Source organism: Lolium perenne, chromosome 3, assembly GCF_019359855.2.
Source record: "Lolium perenne isolate Kyuss_39 chromosome 3, Kyuss_2.0, whole genome shotgun sequence".
In the NCBI taxonomy this organism is placed as follows: Eukaryota; Viridiplantae; Streptophyta; class Magnoliopsida; order Poales; family Poaceae; genus Lolium; species Lolium perenne.
Genome location: NC_067246.2, coordinates 218467954 through 218488242, shown reverse-complemented (window position 1 = coordinate 218488242; position 20289 = coordinate 218467954). Strand labels below are relative to the sequence as shown.

Sequence of the window (20289 nt, the reverse complement as noted above, 5' to 3'; positions counted from 1 at the left end):
ACCAGTCTCAATAAATAGCAGTATGTGCAGATTAAATTGCTTGATCATCTTGTGCAATTATTTGTTTTTGTATTTGCAGTTCTTTCAAAAAAATTGTATTCCAGCAAAATTTGAATAGAAATAAAGGATGCAATAGTTATTCGGTTTTTTTTTGTATTTGCGTGAATGCACTGTTTGTTCTCACCACCCAAAGAAATCCCCACCTAAGCGGTCAGATTCTGTACCACAGGAACAGCCGTTTCATAGTTCTGTTCCACTAGAACAAGCTCACGCCCGCCAAACGTCACCGCTCGCCCAGCCCAAACGGCCGTCCCGCACAGTGCCACGGTAGGTTACCGTACCGTAGACGTATCGATCTTTAACCCCCTTTTCCCTGGCGCTCTTCTGTCAACAACTGTCAGACTAGCTCAGATCCCAACACGAAATGGACGGTCCACAAAACAGGACCATATGTGCTCGGGACCAGAAATGCCCCTCTCCTTCTCTATAGCTTGAAAAGTTAAATTGTTTTAGCAATTAGCACTCAACTTTTGTACTCTGTCTATGATGTTTTCTGCTTTATTTTGTCAAAGGTGCAAAACTATATCCTATATGTGTTGAAGTTCTCAACTCTCATTATATTTTTTTTTACCAAATGTTACGATGACTTGAAACAGAATGGCTAGAAAATTAACGTATTACTAAATTGTAACAAAAAGAGGCTGATTTTTACGTCGAAACATAGTCATGTGGGTGACACAAATCATCCAACACAAACTCCCAAAGTATTGTTCGCAAAAAAAAAAAACTCCCATAATATTCCAAAACAAAAGTGGGGCAAATTATAAGTGCCCAACCAATATGGGCCCAAATGATCAAAAACTTGCCAGTCCTTCGGTCCATCTTGTCTCGGTAGGGTTCTGCCCAGGCGCCGCCCGCTCTGCTCTGACCAGCTGTTCTCCGCCCCGACCAGCTCCCTGCACCTCTCCACGCCCCGACCGCAGCCGCCACCCCGCCGCCGCCCACCGTCTGCCGCCCCATCCCCGCTGCCGCCGCTGCTCGTCCGCCCCGGCGCCCCGCCCGCTGTCTCTGCCCAGTCAGGCGCTCGCCCGCCCGAGCTGCGTGGCTGCGTCCCGTCCGCCCCCCGCCCTCTACATATCCTCGTCCGGTCTGTCCCGCCGAGCCCGGCGCCGTCGGCCGTCCCCTGGCCATCCTCCGCCCCGGAGCTTTCTCTGAAGTTTCTCAACTTCGACATGTAAGAGGGCGCTCTCTGTTACAAATCACATATGCAGTGTAGTTCATGTATGGTTGATGCCACGGTAGCATTGTTTCAGCAGTTGGTAGTGAGATCTAAATTTCCTTCCATGATGTATGTGTTACGCCTTTCTGGAATTCTTCATATTTTGTGCAAATGGTTGAGCATGTCTTGGGAAAGTTATAGATACACGAGGATTCAGATGATAATTGATTCATGCATATATCTATACATTATTATCTCCTGCGTATTTGACTTGTTCAAGTAATGATGACACCACATATTTATTGTAATTTCAGCATTTTGTTATTAGATGGTCTGCAACACACACACACGCTAGTAGCACTCTGTCCATGCCACCGCCTCAGATCCTCCTCTCCGACCCATCTTTTGCTTTGCTGCCACCTTAATAGTGTATTTGGTGACAACTGGTTTCTACAGAGATAAAGATGGGGTAAACATGATTTGGGAGCTTCTGATCCTGACCCGGTCAAATAGCATTTTCTTTGATGAGCACATCTACTTTTAGTCGTCTGAACCCTTCCTTGGACTGGAGTAATTTTGTCTTGTACTGTTATTGCGATTTGTTTGCGGAGTTGATTCTTGTTGTCCTCTTGAAGAGTCCTTATAACTGAAAATTCAAATGCTTGCAGGACTGGGTCTAGGAAGCAGGAGCTCAACTCTAAGAAAAAGCTCGAGAAGAAGCTTAGCTTCTACACAAGTAAGTGTACCCTTCCTGCTGAGGTTCATGATTTTTCTTCCATGTGCTCCTTCTGTGTAAGGTTTTTCTATGCTAGTTCTTGTGATCATGTACTACATGTTCTGGATTATGCATTGTTGTGTGTTGAGCAACGCATTTTGAAAGTACTCAAGGCGTATGGTAATTGTTTGTAATCATATCACTTCTGCGGTATTCTTAAAGAGAATGCTATTATTGTTAGAAAATCATTTTCCTATAGCAGATAGCTGGTTAGTGCAATGGTGAATTGTTGCAGAACATTTATTGGTTCCTTTGGTATTGTACAAGGTTATATTTTTGGTAGATTTCAAAAGGCTCACTTTGCTTACCCATGTGCGTAAGATTAGATTGTACATCGATTTTTCATGTCACCAAATGGACCCTGATAGGTATTATACAATATTTTAAGCAATTACCAATTTACTACACTTTTCTAGAAAAGAACCAAACGCCTGCCTAATTCCTTGAGCTATTGCTCATCTGCTAATATGCACAAGTCCCCCTGCCTAGCGAATCAAGATGGGCAGTGCAAAGTGTTTCTTAATTTGCCTGAATATCTATGAATTGCGTTCATCCAGAAAATAAAAAAGACCGTCCCCTTTTTTCCATGTGCTTGTTTACCATCGTCAAAACCTTGTGTAAAGTGCAACATTATGTGGCCCTCCTGATGTATAATGCTGCATCTAGACATACATGGTCCAAAGTCCAAACTGCAACTGCTATAATAAAATCTGGTCTAAAATGCAATTTACTCATACTACAATCTGTTATATTTTTCACATATTATTGTACTTATCTAGTATCTTCATTTCTCGTAACTCATATGCACTTCAGGACCATCAACTTTCTCTACAATAAAGTGTACAGGATATCAGCTTAGTTTGAGATATTGTACTGTAGATTATGCGTTATGATTGATGATTGATTTTTTTTCATGTATGTATATTGCATTTTGCTTCTTCTACTTAGCCACCTTGAATGTATTTTGCAGAATATTATGACTTATTTTGTTTGCCTCAACTTATAATGTAACTCATTGGACCTTTTGCTTGTCATTTCAGAAGTGAAAGATACGGTTACTTCCCTAAACGCTAAGAAGGCTATCAGTAAGGTACTTTGGTGTTTTTATGTTCAAAATCCTTTTCCTTCATTAGCATAACATTCTTTTTTACCAGCTTTTACATAAATGTGCAATATTGTGACTTGTTTGTCCGCTTGATAGTTTGGTTAAAACAAAAAAATAAGCATTATTGCGCTTCCCTTGTAGAACCCTGCCTACGCTTGCCGGTTATTGACTTACAATGACATTTAGTATGTTTAATATGTTACGGTTGGCTGATGTTTCTGTGATGTTATATTATCTATTTCCATATTCCAAGGATACTGTTATATTCAGTATGAATTATCGGGTCACATGCGTGGGAAGTTGTCCAATTGGACTTCATGTTAAATTGGAGTTCACAAAGAACTAAGGTTTCACTGTCAATACCAGTTTAATTGAACTAAGGACTTGCCCCTTGAATACTGGATTCTTCTAGAATGTCTTTTGCATCATTTATGTATTGATTGAATAATGTGGAACGATGGCTTGCAGATTTTGTCTGTCTGTTGGCTTTCATATCTATCCTACTCCAACTTGCTTGGGAAAAAGGTTTTGATGTTGGTGTTACTCTAATGATAGTGATGAACCAATGTTTTTGCTTGAAGGAACACTAAAAATGGGTTAAAGGGACTAGTGAATAGCAGTATTTGACCATAGCCCAGTTGAACCTGACATTGACGATTGTTCTCTCTCCTATTTGCAAAATTCCAGCTCTTATTTGAAATCTGGAAACTGATAAAGTACTTATGTTTACCCCCCAGCAGTATTTGACCATGGCCCAGTTGAACCTAACATAGGTGATTGCTTTCTGGTTCATGTTTTTAAAAATCCTAGCTCTTATTTGAAATCTGGAAACTGATAAATTACTTAAGTCGGGTCGGTTATCAGTAAGTTCCCAACCCTGGTAACTTTTTCGCACTTTAAGAGTTCCTTCATCTTTGACAAGGCCATGATGGTCACAACACATTATCCATCTCCAACAAGGTTGATACCTAGTTAACAAGATTCAGTTCTGAAATGTTAAAATAATGATAAGAGAGTGCAGACTGCCAGAGTTCTCCTGGTCAGTTTACTCCATCTTTTGTTACCAGAAGTATGCTGCCTCACCTATCCAGTTCTTTTAACCAACAATGATTGACATGCACATCCAAGCAACATGTACAATTTATTAAAAAATATAACAGGGGGCGCCATCCTGACTTTTATTCTAGTGGGTGAATCCTCGGAACCCTGTGAGTGTACCTACAATTTCATCCCAGGAGACTTCTAGCATGCCCTCGTCAACAAGCTAACACTGAATCAGATGTGCCAGCCAGCGCGTGGCATGGCAATAGAAAACTTATGGTATTGTGGTGTCATTCACATGTGGAATTTTAATTATGTTAGTTTTCTCCAGTTTAGCGACGGGACAATTCACAGAGGCCGAGATCAGTATGATTGCTTAGACTCACACCTTTCTTTAGCATAAGCTACTAATAGTTACATGGACCGTGTGTCAGCAAGACAAACACAGTTACGTGTAGTAGTCATGAAAACTTGAAAAGCCAAGCCACGATATAAGCTATAGACTCGGCGAAGCCAGTATACCAAGCTAGGCCATTTGCAAAACAAAACAAAACAAAGTTATCTACATGGGTCTAGCTTGTTTAGGTACTCAATTGTAACACATTGAATAGTGAAGGCTAGATCGATAGGAGGTCCTCCGTAGTTGGAAATGTGTACATCTTTTTACCACAATTTCTGCTGCTTGTGTCTTGTTACAAAAAAATGCACGGCCAATTACCAAAATTTTGAGTTTAACTGCTAATTTGCCTCCAATATTTCCCTGTCTGTATATATCTTTTGTATCTGCTACCCTCGTGTCCTTAGTTGTGCACATTTGATGCATGTAGCTAGTACCCTTCTGTATCTGCTGCACCTATCAAGCAAATGTATTTTCGGGTGTTAAAGGATGCCTTTTGCTTTTCCATATTAGTCTGACACTACTGGTTGTGTACTTGTTTGTCTTGTTTTTGTTATTTTGAATGTACATAATACATAAGTTCACATTCAGTTCTCATCAAGTGAGTGTTGTGCTCTCCCAATTTGTCACGTGAATGTATTTGTGGGTGTTGAAAAGAGGCATTTTGTTCCTTGTCAAAGCTGGACAAGAAAAATGTCTCTTGATATGAAGCTGTCGTACTGGCAGTTTTTCTTGGTTTTGTTACTGCTGTCTGCTTGATACCATATATGCTGTAATTGCCCCGGTATAGAGGAAATTTACATGCAGTTGTCAAACTCTGGCTCATTTTGAGTTCCATGTCTGCAGAAAAAGAAACAGAGGAGCCGTCAGAAGAAATTGAAAGCATATGATTTCTCAGAACTTTCTGAGTTCCTCCCTGAAACAACTAGCTCACAGAAGCAGACTGAAGTAAAACTGAACTGCAAATCTAAGCAGGCTTTAGTGTAATTCTCAGTTGACATCTCTGTCCTCCAGTTTTCTTTGCTCTTTCCATCGTTAGTTTCAATACCTGCTTTGTTTTTCAGGCAACGGGAATCTGCTCAACTAAACGCTGTACTGAACAATCCTCAGTTCCAGTTAGACCCATTTGCGGCAATTCATCAGCATCTGGTATTAACACAACCACCTTCATCCATTAAAGAAGATGACCCTGCAAAGATTGGGAAGAAATCTAGGAAGGACAAGAAAAGGAAGAAAAAGAAGAACGGCGCTTTGTCGGCCACCGAGTCAATGTATATCTGATATTACCAACTATAACTATCTAATGAAATGAACGCAGTTATTTTTTTAAGGTGACCTTTGTCACGTGTGAGTTTGAAGTCGTCAAATTTTGATACCGGTGTGAGTTTTCTCTGCCAGAATATCTAGAGGCCTATTTCTCAAAAAAGAAAAAAGATTACAGTACCAGATTGCATGTAAACATCACTCAGAAGATTCAGGTTTAGCTCATTGTAGGTGATGGTCATGCGGTTCCATTTCACCATGTTCTGTCAGATGCTATTAAATCACTGGACATGCTTCTCATTTTGCTGCGGTATTGGCGATTTTGTCGATATGGACATTTTGTGTCTCCCAGACATCATAAATTCGTCCCTTTGCCTGTGTGGTCTAGATTCTGGAATCAACAGAATCTGAACCAATCAGTTTTTCAAACATACCACAATCTGTAGACGCATGTGATTCCCGAAGTGCAAATGCCGCAGCAGCTGGAGACCAGCTTCCACCCCCCGTTGAGAGCATCTCCAGCTGTTTGAGGTCCTCGGGCCAAAATCCGGACTTAACAAACGCTGGGTTAATAAAAAGAGCGTGGGTGATAACATTTTTCTAGTCGCATCCTGTCATTCGCCCATCAGCGGGGATGGTTTCAAAAAATTGTCTTCCCGCTACACAAAAGCATCATCCAATAGTTCGACGATCGAAACATAAACTAGACGAGAACAACCGCATCGGTGGTCCCTTCCTGCGCCTTGTCTGGCGTGGAATAGGGCGGCGATGCATCGTAGCCCGCCGGTGTCGCATCGGCGGGAGTGGACGTCGAAGGGGAGGACGAAGCAGTCGACGAAGGCCGGAGGATGTCTTGGTGATGGGTTTCGTACTAAGCCCTCGTCTCCTCGTCCATCTTATCGTCGTTGCTGCCGATCAGGAACGCCATGTCGATGTTCCTCTTCTTCGTCGCGGAGGTTGCTTTCAGCAAGGCGATCCGGACACCGTGGTTGGCGAGCATTTCCTTCGACCGCACGTCATACTTGTTGTCCCTCCCGGCGGCGTGCGCCCTCGCATCGGCCCAGCACTTGTCGAAGGACGCATGCAACCTTTTCGGCTGGATGGCCCGCCTTCTTCAGTTCTTTCAGCTTCTTCCGGCCGAGCTCGGGGCGGACCGCCGACGCGGCAGGGGCTGGAGCGTCGGGGTTGTACTGCTCGTCCTTGTTCTTCGCGATGTTCCGGCGTATGTCCGCCCACTTCTCGCAATTCTCGATGCGGGCGAAGACGTTGAGGTACTTGAATGTCTGGCTGTCAGTGTCGTCATTGTACATGTCGAACGCCCGCCGCATCTGCAAATAAAGGCCGACGAATCAAAATGAAACCTCGGCGATCCATGGTCGACAACGACACGACGAGTGAGCTTACCTTTGACTCGAAGTCGGCGCCGCTCATCGGCGAGCTTCAACCCGGCGACCCAAACGAACGCGCTGGGCCGTTTGGGTGGCCGCGCTGACACCCGGACAGCGCCCTGCGTCTGTGTGTCCGTTTGGGTCGCACGATGCGCCCAATGCGGCGACCCAAATGGCCGCCACGTGGTTCGTCTTCCCTGCGCGGCGCTGCGCCATGGCAGGCCTTGATGGGACAGCAATGGCGGGCGGGATAACGCGCGGGAAAGTTCCCGCGCGCACCAGGGTTCCCGCGCGAAAAGGCCATGGGCGCGCGCTCGGGCCCAAGTTTCCCGCCCAAGGCCGCCTGCTATAAAAGACGGCGGCGGCCTCATAGATCTCACACCCGCTCCGCCATCCTCTGCCCCTCTTCCTTCTCCGGCGCCCTCGCCATGCCGCGCACCCTGCAGGCCACGTGGGCCAAGCTCTCCCTCGCCGCCTGGGCCAGGTTCCCGCGGACGGAGGAGGAGGAGCGGGCGGACGCGCGTTGGGTCTCCGACGATGAGGCTCTCCGCGTCGCTGCCGAGGGGGCGGTGAAGAAGGAAGAGGACGCGGAGATGGTGGACTGGCCCGCGGACGGCTGATACGAGGCCGCGGAGGAGGGGGCGGTGACCGCCACGGAGGAGGAGCCCGTCGACGCGAAGGACCTCGCGCTGGTGAACATCAACGCCGCCATCGAGGAGCGTCTCGCCGACCTCACGCGCGTGACGAAGGAGCACGAGGCCACCTGCCGGGCCGGCCGCCGCCGATTAGGCGACCTCCTCGGCCAGAAGAACCAGCTCCTCGCTATGCGAGCAGCCCGCCACCTCATCCAGCTCCCCTCGCCCGAGCGGCGCGCCCGGGAGGCTGCTGCGTCGGCGGAGCGCGGCCGACAAGAGCGCATGCGCAGTCGGAACGAGAACCACGAGGCACAGGCGGCCGGCCGCGTCCACGGACCGCTGTGGAACGCGCCGCCCTGCAGGAGGTGGAGCTGTGCGGGAAACAGATGGTGCCGCCGCAGGAGGCGGAGCGCGAGCGTGCCCTAGGCGCGAGGACAGAAAGGAGGAGGGCGGCCGCGGAGGAACGCCAGAAGAGGGCCGCCGCCGAGCCACCCAGCTGGTAAGTTGGAGTGGAATCCTCACGCGTACAGGCCGCCCGCGTCGAGTGAAATCCACGGCCCCGGCGGCGAGTCGGCGGCGAGGCCGCCGGCCCCGTACGTATTAGTGTAGTAGTAGTAGATTAAAAAAAATGTAATGGCTACATTTTTAATGAAGAAAAAACTTTCTCCCTATGATACGCGGGCCAGAGGCGGACAAGGGTCGGACGCGAGCGGCCAGCCATCGGCGTCCGCGGCCGCGCAAACTCGTTCCAGATTTAGGCCGGGTTTGGATCGTCCCGGACGCTGCGACCATCCGTTTTTGGATGTCCGCGCGCTGGGCCGGGTTTTTGTCCGGTTTGACCCGTCCGAACGCGCGCGGGATAGATCGCTGCGTTGGAGAACTGGATACCAAACGCAAAAACACCCTCACACAAAAAAATATACACGTTAATACCCCTTCCCGGAGAAAGCTAGTATGAGAAATTACTTTTTAACCCTCTAGAGTAGGTACTCCGCAAGTTTATGATAAAATTTGAGTTGCTACTGTATGTCCTGTTGTGGAGTACAAGCGCTCGTTAGCCGCTCGATCGTCGAAAATGGATGGCCCATATAAACTCAGGGGTACTGTAAAGGTCCTCAAAAAGACCTCTCCGTTGGCTAACTCGATTTGACCGTTGCCTAACAAAATTAGACCAAATCGAGATTCAAATTTCCCGAAACCCTAAAGGAGAAAAACACCACAGCGGAGCTCAAATAGTACAAAATTTGGGCAAATCTTGAACAAGCTCCAAAGCTGCGGGGACCGCCATGGAGAGAGGAGAATCAGGAGATGGCTGTGAGCGAGGCGGGACGACGGGGGCGCCTGCTGCTACTCATGATCATCCTCTAGCCGTCGCAGGAGGTGAATAGATCTGCCCTCCTTTCTTTCAAAATGTTGATGCCGACGCGGGCACATCCTTTCTTTCCTCTAATCGCGCATCGTTTCTTTCTCGGTATCTGAAATCTTTGGCACATCGTTTCTTTCCTCTAATCGCGCATCGTTTCTTTCTCGGTATCTGAAATCTTTGGCACATCGTTTCTTTCCTCTAATCGCGCATCGTTTCTTTCTCGGTATCTGAAATCTTTGGCAAGTCGACGGATTTGGTTCTGTTATGTTCGTGTTGCTCCCCCACTATCTCTTCCAGACCGAGCCTGAGCCGGTCAGCCGGCGACGAAGGCGAGGCTGGACCGAGCCGAAGGCGGCGCTCGACGCGGAGGCGGCGGCGCCGACGGAGGCGAGGAAAGCACTTCGGGGTGGGGTGGAGGGGCACGCCGGCGTCGGAGATAACCACTGCTCCCGGGGCTTCGAGGGAGGCCCCGGGCAGCGGCGGACCGGCGGTAGAGGCGGTTCGGGGAGGGCGGGGCGGCGAGGCGGGCACGGCAACGCCGCCGGCCGCGGGTGGCCGGATACAGCCGGTGGGCACGGTTGACGGGCGGCTCAGGCGATGGCGGCTGAGATGGGGAAGAAGGACTGGAAGAGGCGGCGGTGTCAGCTACAGAGTATGGTTGAGAATTGGGGAGCCCCGGTAGCATGTGTATGTCATTGTACTGCCTATACTTGATGATTAGCTACCTAGGAAGTAATTTATCCAAAATAATTTCCTTTTCCCTGTGAGTGATAGCGACAAAAGCTGATTATAGACTGCAGTGACATCCTTTACCCTGTTAGTGATAGCAACAAAAGCAAATCATCAACTTGTTCTTGAAGATTTCTGACCGCTCCCAACTGGTGATTTATCACTTCACCACTGGTTCTTGAGCATTCTCAGCGCATTCTTTCACCTATTTTGGAACGGTGGATAATTGTTCTGCATTTTAATTATTTACAAATGCTGCTATATGTGTACTGCCTGGAGGAGGAAGACAACTTCTCGTGTCTTTTTCTTTCCATGCTTGATTTTTTTTCTACAACTATTATAAAAGAACATAACCACCATGCTGATATGTTTGTATGGTATATGCAGGTATTGCCCCCATGGATATTGATATCCCCTTAGTGAACAGAAGCGATCTCCATGATCTGCTCAAAGACACAGAATATAGTCAAGACATATATGATGTACTGAGTACCGACGAGGTAGTTTCTGAATTGAAGAAAGGATTGTGTAATTCATTATGAAGTTCTGTAGATCCGGTTCCCTTTTTTCCCATGCTATATGATGTTCGATGTTCAGCAATTTTATGCTACACAACTATGGTTTAGTTTCCCTCTCGTTTCTTGTCACATATTCATTGACTTTTTTTAGGGAAGCTTTATTGATTATAAAATAAGCTCGTGCTATCCTAGTTGTGCCGAACAATGCGCCACTCTATTGCTACTCCTATCAACTTTCCGTAGCTCTAGGTCCGGATGAAAGTGTAGCAGATCTTTAATGTCGATGTAGACGCTCCAGGAGGACAAGCGGTCCGGCAGAGTGATCACCCGGCATATTTATTACTAATAACGTTTTGTTGCCAGTATACCAATATTTAGTATGGTCTATTCTTATTCCTTGTTTCATCTATCGTTTATAGAACTCATTGACCTTATTTGGTTACTCACTTTCTTAAGGAATAATAACGTTTTGTTGCCAGTATTCCAATATTTAGTTTAGTTTGTTCTTGTTCCATGTTCCCTATACCAGCAGTTATGCTTAATTGAGCCATTGAACTTATCTAGTTACTCACTCTATGTCAATTCATTAATGGTCAGACAAATCTGTCATATCTTGGAGCGCCATACAAATGTTTGCTCAATGACCAAGATGAGGAAAATGTGCAAGCAGCGAGAGCACGTGTTATCAGATGGATTCTGGACAGCAAGACTGGCAATGGATTATGCTGCATATTGCCAGAAACTGTGTTCTTGGCGGTCAACATAATTGATCGGTTCCTTGCTGTGCAAAATGTGCCATTGAATGAGCTACATCTTGTTGGAGCTGCTGCTTTACTCCTAGCCGCCAAATATGAGGAGGGATTTGCATGGAACATCAAGCAGTATGTATTCAATACATCAAAATGCCGCAAGGAAAAAATTGTTGCTGCTGAGAAGCTTGTCTGGGATACACTTGAGGGACAACTGAAAGTGCCTACCTCCTACCAATTCCTGATGCTCATCCTTAATACATGCTCTATTTCCTGTTCAGCAGAAGAATCGGTAAAATATTCACAAAACATGGCTTCATTTGCAGTTTTTTTAGAAGATATTTTGTTTTCTCACCATTGTCTAACATTGTTTTCACAGAGAAGATTGGAGAGGAATACACTTTCACTAGCAAAGACCGCATTATTGCACTACACATTTGTAGGCGCAGTACCCTCACAGATAGCATGCAGCTGCATCTATATTGCAAGACAGAAAACAGGACTTATTCCATGGGACCAAACGTTGATGAAGTTTACAGGCTACCACCAGACTCAGTTAGTGTAAGTTTTTAACTGTATGCAAAGCACAACTTCTAGTTTATATTGTAAGACTTACAATACAATCCTTTAACTGCAGGTTTTGCATTGATAAGCTACAGAGACTTATTCAATCTCCTACAAGACCTCGTACTCCTCCGCCTTTGCCGCCAACAGCCACTCGGATTCCAGGGCCACACCATCCCCATAGTGATTTTGGCACTCATCCCTTGCCACACCCTCAGTGCACTGGTTTTGACAATCGCTCAACTCAGTCCGATCTGCCTACACGACCTCACTATGGTCGGCCATCCCTTGCCCCAACAGTTTGTCCGTGGAATAAATTGGAGATGCCTGGTGCCACTCTTCCTCCACAGCCACCACAGCCTAATGATCAGCTTCATCATTGCCATTCTTTCGAAGTTCGGAAACCTCCTATTGAGAGGAGGGTTAACAATACCAATACTTGGTTATGCTGTTTGCCATTGATGCTTCTTTTTATGCTTTATGGCCTCCGTACCACAGTATGTGTTCTGATTGTATGTGCCTGGTGGTTTGGGTAAGGCAAAGTAATGGAAATCATAGATCCAGGTATACTTGTAATGAGAAATCAGATCAATTGACCAGGATTCTCAAGCAGCTCCACTTGCCTCTCATTGGCAATCCAATTTTTTCATAGTTTGCTGTCGCAATTAGATTAGAAATAATCCATGTACCGCTTACCTGCAAAAATTAGATATTCTCATAGTGGCTTCTCTACACTTGTATAAATGGCGGCCATAGGTCTGTGCAGTAGTGCACACTGTGATGATGTTGGTGATCTGTAATTCCTTTTATGGATTTAAACCCAGATTGGGAATCTGGAATGTACGTGATTTAAATGACTCCGGAAAAAGAGATGTGATGAGAGAGTTTATGGATACTATCCATGTGAATCTTGTTCATAGTCTAGATATATTTTGAAGAGTCACAGTAGTAGCTGGCTCTGCTCGGTGTGTAAGTCGTGCTTGGTTCCTGGCCTGCTCTTTCTACTTCCCTTTGAGCCCCTGTGGCGTCACTGCTGAAGATGACTCAGTGGTATAGCATGGTTGATCTCCTTCTTTATTTTCATCTTTCTATTCAGCACTTGTTTCTACGCTTTGGTGCTGCAGAAAAATGCTTTTTAGGCTTCAGGTATTTCAGTAAAAGGGACTGATAATATTAATCTTGAGATTCTGGGATGCTCCTAATGGAGTTTTGTTTTTCGCGGGGGAACGGAGTTCAAAGTTTAGTTGATGTGATTATTAGAAAATTTAGTCAATTCGTTGTTCCATCTATATTTGACCATCTGGTCTACAAGCCTTTACCTGTACATATTGTTTTGATTGCTAAACTCAAACTGCTTCTTCATACTTACCTAGAAACCCTTTTGGCAGCAAATGAAAATCCAAATATGCAAGATTCCATGAATACATTTAACTGCATATGTGTTATTCTTTTCAACTAAGATACACTTTAGAGTTTCTCCATATAGTGAGATGCCTGAGTAGTTCATCAAGTAATCTTTCCATGTCAAGACATGTGTTATTCTAGAGATAATGCATAAATATGCTGAGGATAGATTTTTTGACAGTTAAGGATGCACGAGAATGTACTTGCACTAAAATTCAGTTTATAAGATTCTCTACAGTTAATGAAGCATGCTTAATTTGCATGTGGTGTCGGAAACTAATGCGTGCTAAAACTAATGTGGGATGGTAATTTATCTTCAATAGTTTTTCCTGTTAAGGTCATGAAAACAGGTGAGAGAGCATCTGGAGGAGACAAATCATCTCTTTGCATCATTCATTTCTGTTATACATGCAATAGGATACTGTCCTGGGTAATGAAGTTTCCCCCCCATCTTAGGACATATGGTTTTTTAAGTAGTATGTATTATTGTTACTAAATTTAACATGTATAAATCAATTTTGGTTTGCTAAATGCCTTCATATTGTCGTTACTAAATTTAACATATATAAATCAATTTTGATCTGCTAAATGTCTTCATAGATAATCATTCAGAGCAATCTCTGTGTTAGACCTCTATTTATTTGCTGGTTACAATGGATTTGGTTGGATCAGTTTTAGCTCTGCCACGATCAGTTAAAATAAATCATGAAAGATCCTTGGTTTTTCTTTTTTTCATGCATGTTGATTAGGATTATATATTAGGTTAGCTGTACGCATGTTAGGTTATTGGTTTTAGTTGTCCCCTGCTGCACTGGTATGTTTACGCTTCATATTATTGTAGCTTTCTACAGATCATGATAAGTAATAGGGCTCATTCTTAACTCTTGGCTCCCAGGCTCATTCTATTAATATGAGATGCCAAATACATGATAAGATTCCGTGATCTTTGATATTAATGCTGAGTTATTCCCTATAAATTATGTTGATTTATTTTGCTGCTGATTTGCATGGTCACTCCCTTATTCTTTTCTGATATAATTTTCGTCCCACTGTTTTGCCATTATTTTCTGCAATCTGCTACATGGATATTTTTCCATGTACGGGTAAAACTATGACTTGCATAAGATGTCTTGTTATATGTACAAATTACCAATTTTTGGCGATGTGTGCAAGCTCCGTTTTGGATAGGATTTGAAATGGGAGGCATGTTCACAATAGTTTGAGAGCTAAAACGGGATGTCCACAACTTATTTAGGACAAAAATGTACTCCAGTTGGTAGATATATGACAACATTGCAGAGAGGGATGTTGAGGGGGATTTCCTTCGCAGACTCTGAATATTTCTTACCATGACTGAATATGTGAGAGTATGATGTTCTTCCTCTTCTTTTCGCTACACGATCTTTTATGATGTACTGCAATAATGCATGTTGAACTCACTCATTTCAGATTAATGCATGTTGCAAGCTAAGATTAATTCCCGAAGTGTAAGATTCTTTAAGATGCCAGTGGATGCATGTTTTAGCTAGCCTACCAGATTTTCTTTCTTCTAGATTAACCATGGAAATGGGCTGCCTTAATCAGATATGTCTGCTGAGAGCTGATTTTGGCCAAACCTTTTCTGTTCTTATTTTGGTTACACCTTAGTCATCTTAATGTGTTTTCCTTTTCACTAATAATATTTACCTGGAATCAAATAGAATTAGTCTCCCTGTAAGTGTCCTGACTTTAGAATGCTACCTATTTAGCTGATTTCAGAAACAATCTTCATCTTTCTATCATCTGGATTCAGAGTACTTTGTGGGTTGCATATGCATGAATCTTCCCCTTTACGCATCTCCCTTGTTTCTTATTCTCTGATAGACAAATTTATTACCAAGAAACTGTTTTAGAAGGGGAGCCTTGGCGCATCGGTAAGAGCTGCTGCCTTGCAAAAACTGTGGTGCCACGGGTTCAAGTCGTGGAAACAGCATCTTGCAAAAATTGCAAGGAAAGGCTGCGTACAATGACCCAATGTGGTCTGACCCCTCCCCGGACCCCGCGCAAAGCGGGAGCTTCATGCACCGGGCTGCCCTTTTTATTAAAACTGTTTCTGTCGACTTTCTGTCTGTATCACGATGCTTAATATATTTGCCTTCCTTCTCACGATGCTTCTCTTGTGTCATTTCTTTCTTTGCAGTATCCACAACAAAACGGTGCAGCACCTCACCCTTGATGGTAGCTGCTTGACGGATGTCCGCAAGAAATTCTTCAATCTTCAGCTGGAACGGTGTGCTCGGTGCTCCACCACCACTTCACATCTTCTGCAGTATGAAGCATCAACTCATGAAATCCTAATTAATCAGTAGCCATAAAAAACAGTAAACTGAAAATGGTTCATGTGTATTTCACACGCAAACCAGAACTTAAAGATGTTGTGAACGATTTGAAATATCTCTGCATGAGGTATGCTAAGGCCACTCCATTGCAAATTTGCTCGCTGTTTGTGAATAGAAAAGTGGCAAACCAGTGAGCTTCACACTTGATGTGCATTCTGTCTTTTGATGTATCTTATTGTCTCAGAAGTTGTGCAAGGAGATTAAATAAAACTGTTTGCCATGAGTATGTTTTAGTAGATGGGATTGGAATGGTGGCCTGTTTTCCGTAGTCTATCACTGCGTACTCGAAGAGATAGAATTGTGCATGCAACCTATCTCCCTTTTCAGGACTATATTGATTTTAGGACTTCATGTTCCGTAAGTCTGATGCTTTTGTGTTTTAATCGATATGTCTGGCTCCAGCAGGATATAAAATAAGGCCGTGTTAGGCATGATATTTGAGTTCTCATTGTTTAGTCCTCACTGGTCTGCTGGATTCTGTTAATTCTGTAGGCAAAACCTGATGGACAAGGAGATAAAAGAGAGAATATCATGAGAGGAGTGTTGTTTGGGATGGCCTCCTTCCAGAGATGCCACTCCCTTTCCTGCCATGCCAGATGCTAATGTTGAAATGGTAGGTTTGGTTTAATGGTTTCTACTCCTGTTTGATTGACACATTTACATAACTTGAGAGCTAAAGTCAGTTATCCATCTCTATTAATTCATGCAGAACATGGTAATATGTTGGGATGCTGCATTGGATACTGAATATGCTAGGATGCTATGAAGGGGTATGGTGGGGTCACATAATTGCACCATGATGTGTGAAAAAAACAAGCTAGGAGTACACCAACAGTAGTTTCAAATCTCAGTACAAACACGTGTACTCCTGGGAACAAGGTACGTCTTCAAAATACACATATAATCGAATGTATTTTATCATTCCTGCATATGACTTGAATAGTGACGGATGCTTGCCAAAAACTCTTAACATGCCACATTATAATCTTATTAGTATAACTAGAAAAAATACTCCTGGTAACATTAATCTCTGAAACATATACACTGTCACTGGCGCCGTCTGTCAGGTTTCCCGTTTCCCTCTTGTGTTCATTAGTTTTGAGTCAGGAACAATGCACCACACTTAAAAGACAGTCCACGCCAAAGCATCCACTTGCAATATTTTGATGTGCATCATTACATTTAGATTTTACTTCTATATTTCAGAGGAAGTGACAACCATACGATTTGTTGAGGTGTTGCCTAACCATAGTTGTACCTGCAGGTTGCAGTGGTGCCACTGGTGGCCAACAAGATGGAGCTGCAGGCAACAGCTGCAACACATGCACTTGAGATCCTGCAATCCGTTACATACACTCCTGGGGACCGTTGTGCAAGGAAAAAAGACAAGTCGCTACTGCATCGTAGCCTACACCTACTGGAGCAGGCAGAATTACTTCAAGTTGGTTCCTTCTTCCTTGAGCCTCTCTGATGCCCTGTAATCAACTAGAGGATGAAAACTGCTTTAATCTCGCATTTGCCTCATAAAGCTTGAACTATCACCCTGTTACTTTGTGGTTTCATGCCTGCAATTAAATCTGGGGGACCCTTTGATCTCTTAATAAATCCAGTTCAATGTTAGCTTTCTGGTGTGGCGGTGGTCATGCACCTAAAACCAGATACTTTACAGACGTCTAGCATGTTTGTTGATTTTATTGAAGAAAATGTGCAAGTCCATTTTTGAGTAAAGCTACTAAGTCACAGTGCATATATGTTGCATTTTCCCCTAGATTACCCTACTATCTGTATCGTTTGAACAGTGGATTCATCACAGGAAAATAGAACTGATAGTGACAGCTGAATAGACTTCACTTGACTACGTGGTCATTGAGATTGTTCAGCTTGGGGTAAATGACCTACCTTGCGCATCGAGTATATACTTGGTTCTTTTTTAGTTGCTGAAGACTCACCATACATGAACAAATGGTAACGACAATCTTGGCAACACAATCACCACCTGTTAGTTATTCCTTATAGTTGTAATCATGTTAGTTCCTACATAGCCAGTATGAATAAAACTGTTCTGAAAACATAAGTGAGAAACTCTTCACCTTGAAGATCTGTCCCTTTTGTTTAAAAATTATTTAGAAGTTTGTCCAGTGCAACGATTCCTTTCTATGGAGCCAAAAAAATTCATGTGCACAGAAAGACAGCTCGACAACACTACTGTTCCTGCTCGAATTTCAGTCTTTTATGTTTGTTGAAATACATAGATGTTCCTTCCAACCACCTTGTTCAAATACTACTGTTCTTGCTAGTTATAATAACCTATATAAAAGCCAAACCCTTTTGCTTTAACCTCATCAATTTGGGTACTATTCATGGTTAATTCCTCTCCAATCAGATCTTACCACGTTGGCTTTTTTTCCTGTAGATGGGTGAATGGGTACGGCAGATCTAGGGAGAGTTAGTCTCATTTTACTTTTTTCTATGTGCAAATCCCTAGATTACCGGCACTTTCCTGTAGCCTTCTCTTATTTATCCGGTTACCATTTCTGTGGAGTATGTTGTTTCCTTCTCTTCTCTCCCTTTGATAACCGGTTTTCCGGTTTCCATCCGTTCATTCACAGTCAAAGCGGTGGAGATGTCCCACCACCGAGTAACCAGCAATCTCCACGAGAAAGAGGAATTGGATCCTCTCCTCCGCGTCGCCCACATCCTCACGGCAGTCGGCAGCCTCCCCTCCCTCTCTAGCCTCCTCTCTCTCCCAAAGCGGCGGCTGTCATGAATGATAAGGTTGGTGCCCTCCTTCACAAGGTGAGGGGCCTAGGTCTCTGATCCTCTTTTTCCTCTTCCCTATCTCCTGGTGATCACTGCTGCCCGCCATGTTGCTGATGTGTGTGATCTCTTTTCCTCTTCCCCATCTCCTGGTGATCACTGCTGCCCGCCATGTCGCTGATGTGTGCGACACATCCGAGACAAACGGACGTGCTCCTGCTGCGTTGTTTGCTCTGCTAGCCGCCGCTCAGGCCAAGGCTCTATTGAGTCCTCAGCAGCGTGATAGCCCCACACCCCCTCCTTCTGCTGACCGCCGCCGTTCTACTAGCCTCCCACATGGGATCTGGCCGGGCTGCTGAAGGCTGCGATCATGAACAGCCACCTGTGAGAGGAGTCGCCGACAAGGGCAGGATGTATTCTGCGCCCTCCCGTTCCTGGCACAAGGATGCATAGAGGAGTCGCAACCTTCGCCTCCATCGACGACACCATCAATAGGTGTGTGCCAGCCCCACATCCCCTATAGAGAGAAAGCACAAGCAACTTAAAAGGTGCGACCTTAAACAGAAGTGTTTCTTTCTCTTAGTCATGCAATGTAATCTTTTCACGTTTTGACATATCTCTGATGTTTTCTGAATGGACTATGCCACATACCTATACATCTATGTTTTGGATTCAAGCGATGCTGGTCTTCAGCTGCTACAGCATCATGTGCAGGTTTAGAAAGCTATGATGCAGTTCAAAATTTAGTGATTTCTAAGTAAGAAGATTACTGATGAAATTTACGTTACAATGAATGTTACTGACATCACTCAGCCTTGCTGTTATTTCCGTAATCTATACTGTATCATATACTTGCAGTTAATTGCAGTTATCTGAAAGTGAAGGAAAAGAGGGACACAGGAATGCCAGCATATATTTTCTCGAAGGTGATGCAAGCTATTCTCATCTCATGGCATGAAATCTTTTGTTTACGAGTTTGGCAAGCAGAAATTATGGTTTGCTGCTCTTTTTCTCTACATTTTATGAGGTCTATATAATAGTCCTAGATTAGACTTATATACCCATCCCTACATTATATCATATACTTTCTTTCTTTTTTGCAGCAGAAATACAGTACTATGAAAATAAAAGGTTGGCTTCCTTACTTAAGGATCAGATGATACATTAATTAGAACATTTCACATTATTTATGTTTTCCATGCACAATTGATCCTTCTTTCTGGTGACCTCAGGTTTTATGTGAAAAGAACAAGGTCGGAGAGGCCATGATTACCATGTTGGATTCAAGATCACCTCGATTACAATTTTGCCTTCCGATGCCTTCCGACACAGTAGGTTCTAGATCTCTATGTGCACCAAAGAGTAACTGCTTCAGGTCGAATAGAAGTTTGATTCGACTGTCTGCAAAAATCAAGATCAGATCAGGCATCTTTAAAGAATTGGTTGATTTACTTAAAGGTAAGGTTCCCCTGATGTTTCTTAATTAGTTTACTGAATTTTTCGTTGTTTCCATCCAACGATTTTCATTCTTTCTTTTGTATTGTTTGTCAGTCTGGCGCAGCCCTCTCTATATTTTATGAATATAATTAGAGGCATAATTAGTCTTTACATATCATCTCTTGGATAAAAATTGCAGACATCAGTAAGTAATGATGGGGCTAAGTGTGCTTTTCGCACAAAAAAAATTAGAATGGTCAGAATTAGTTAAAAAGCTACTTCACATTTGTAAACCAAGGTGTCAATGAAATACCGCAAACCTCTACTCTTGCTGTATTTCCTTTAGTAACTTTAAAAGGGGATAAGTGACCAGCAAAACTTCCCCATTTGTGCAAAATGAGCACCACAGGGGCGTCCTAGAATTTTAAGCCTCTCTATTCCGTGTACAAAATATCGACTGAACCTCTCACTATGAATGCCTGACTCAAATGTGTTGAACACATGCAGTGGCCAGATTTAGCATGTTAAAATCAGCATGATTATTCGGTGGGATAAACAAGTTGG

At 43.9% G+C, this 20289-nt stretch overlaps 2 protein-coding genes and 1 long non-coding RNA gene across 6 annotated transcripts; all 3 read left to right on the top strand.

Moving 5' to 3' along the window:
- The first annotated feature begins 874 nt into the window (after positions 1-874).
- Positions 875-5867, top strand: LOC127343383 (uncharacterized). The gene is made up of 5 exons (XM_051369504.1): positions 875-1234; positions 1888-1955; positions 3035-3084; positions 5384-5520; positions 5602-5867. Coding segments are annotated over exons 1-5 (474 nt in total). The 5' UTR covers positions 875-1232; the 3' UTR covers positions 5819-5867.
- A 3122-nt stretch (positions 5868-8989) lies between these two features.
- On the top strand, positions 8990-12654 carry LOC127343382 (G2/mitotic-specific cyclin-2). Of its 2 annotated transcripts, none has more exons than XM_051369502.2 (5): positions 8990-9203; positions 10306-10418; positions 11034-11477; positions 11565-11746; positions 11823-12654. In XM_051369502.2, the coding sequence occupies exons 1-5, from the start codon at positions 9110-9112 to the stop codon at positions 12283-12285; spliced, it is 1296 nt and encodes a 431-aa protein (XP_051225462.1). In that variant the 5' UTR covers positions 8990-9109; the 3' UTR covers positions 12286-12654. The 2 variants fall into 2 exon arrangements, with proteins under 2 accessions (XP_051225462.1, XP_051225463.1); XM_051369503.2 differs by lacking the exon at positions 8990-9203 and adding an exon at positions 9228-9876.
- Positions 12655-17895: 5241 nt separating this feature from the next.
- LOC127343381 (uncharacterized) lies at positions 17896-19745 on the top strand. 3 transcript variants are annotated; one of them, XR_011755729.1, is made up of 4 exons: positions 17896-19002; positions 19157-19214; positions 19392-19419; positions 19521-19745. It is a non-coding gene; the product is annotated as an uncharacterized lncRNA (long non-coding RNA). The 3 variants fall into 3 exon arrangements; XR_007877233.2 differs by having other exon boundaries at positions 17896-19045; positions 19395-19419; XR_007877236.2 differs by having other exon boundaries at positions 17896-19045.
- Positions 19746-20289: the final 544 nt, after the last annotated feature.

What these genes read in the sequence shown, in the direction of transcription:
- LOC127343383 (XM_051369504.1), top strand. An exon ending in CTAAGAAGGCTATCAGTAAG is followed by an intron (nt 3,085 to 5,383) that starts GTACTTTGGTGT and finishes CCATGTCTGCAG; the next exon opens with AAAAAGAAACAGAGGAGCCG. An exon ending in AAATCTAAGCAGGCTTTAGT is followed by an intron (nt 5,521 to 5,601) that starts GTAATTCTCAGT and finishes TTTGTTTTTCAG; the next exon opens with GCAACGGGAATCTGCTCAAC.
- LOC127343382 (XM_051369502.2), top strand. Translation starts at nt 9,110, where the DNA reads ATGGAGAGAGGAGAATCAGGAGATGGCTGTGAGCGAGGCGGGACGACG. An exon ending in TCCTCTAGCCGTCGCAGGAG is followed by an intron (nt 9,204 to 10,305) that starts GTGAATAGATCT and finishes TGGTATATGCAG; the next exon opens with GTATTGCCCCCATGGATATT. An exon ending in ATGTACTGAGTACCGACGAG is followed by an intron (nt 10,419 to 11,033) that starts GTAGTTTCTGAA and finishes ATTAATGGTCAG; the next exon opens with ACAAATCTGTCATATCTTGG.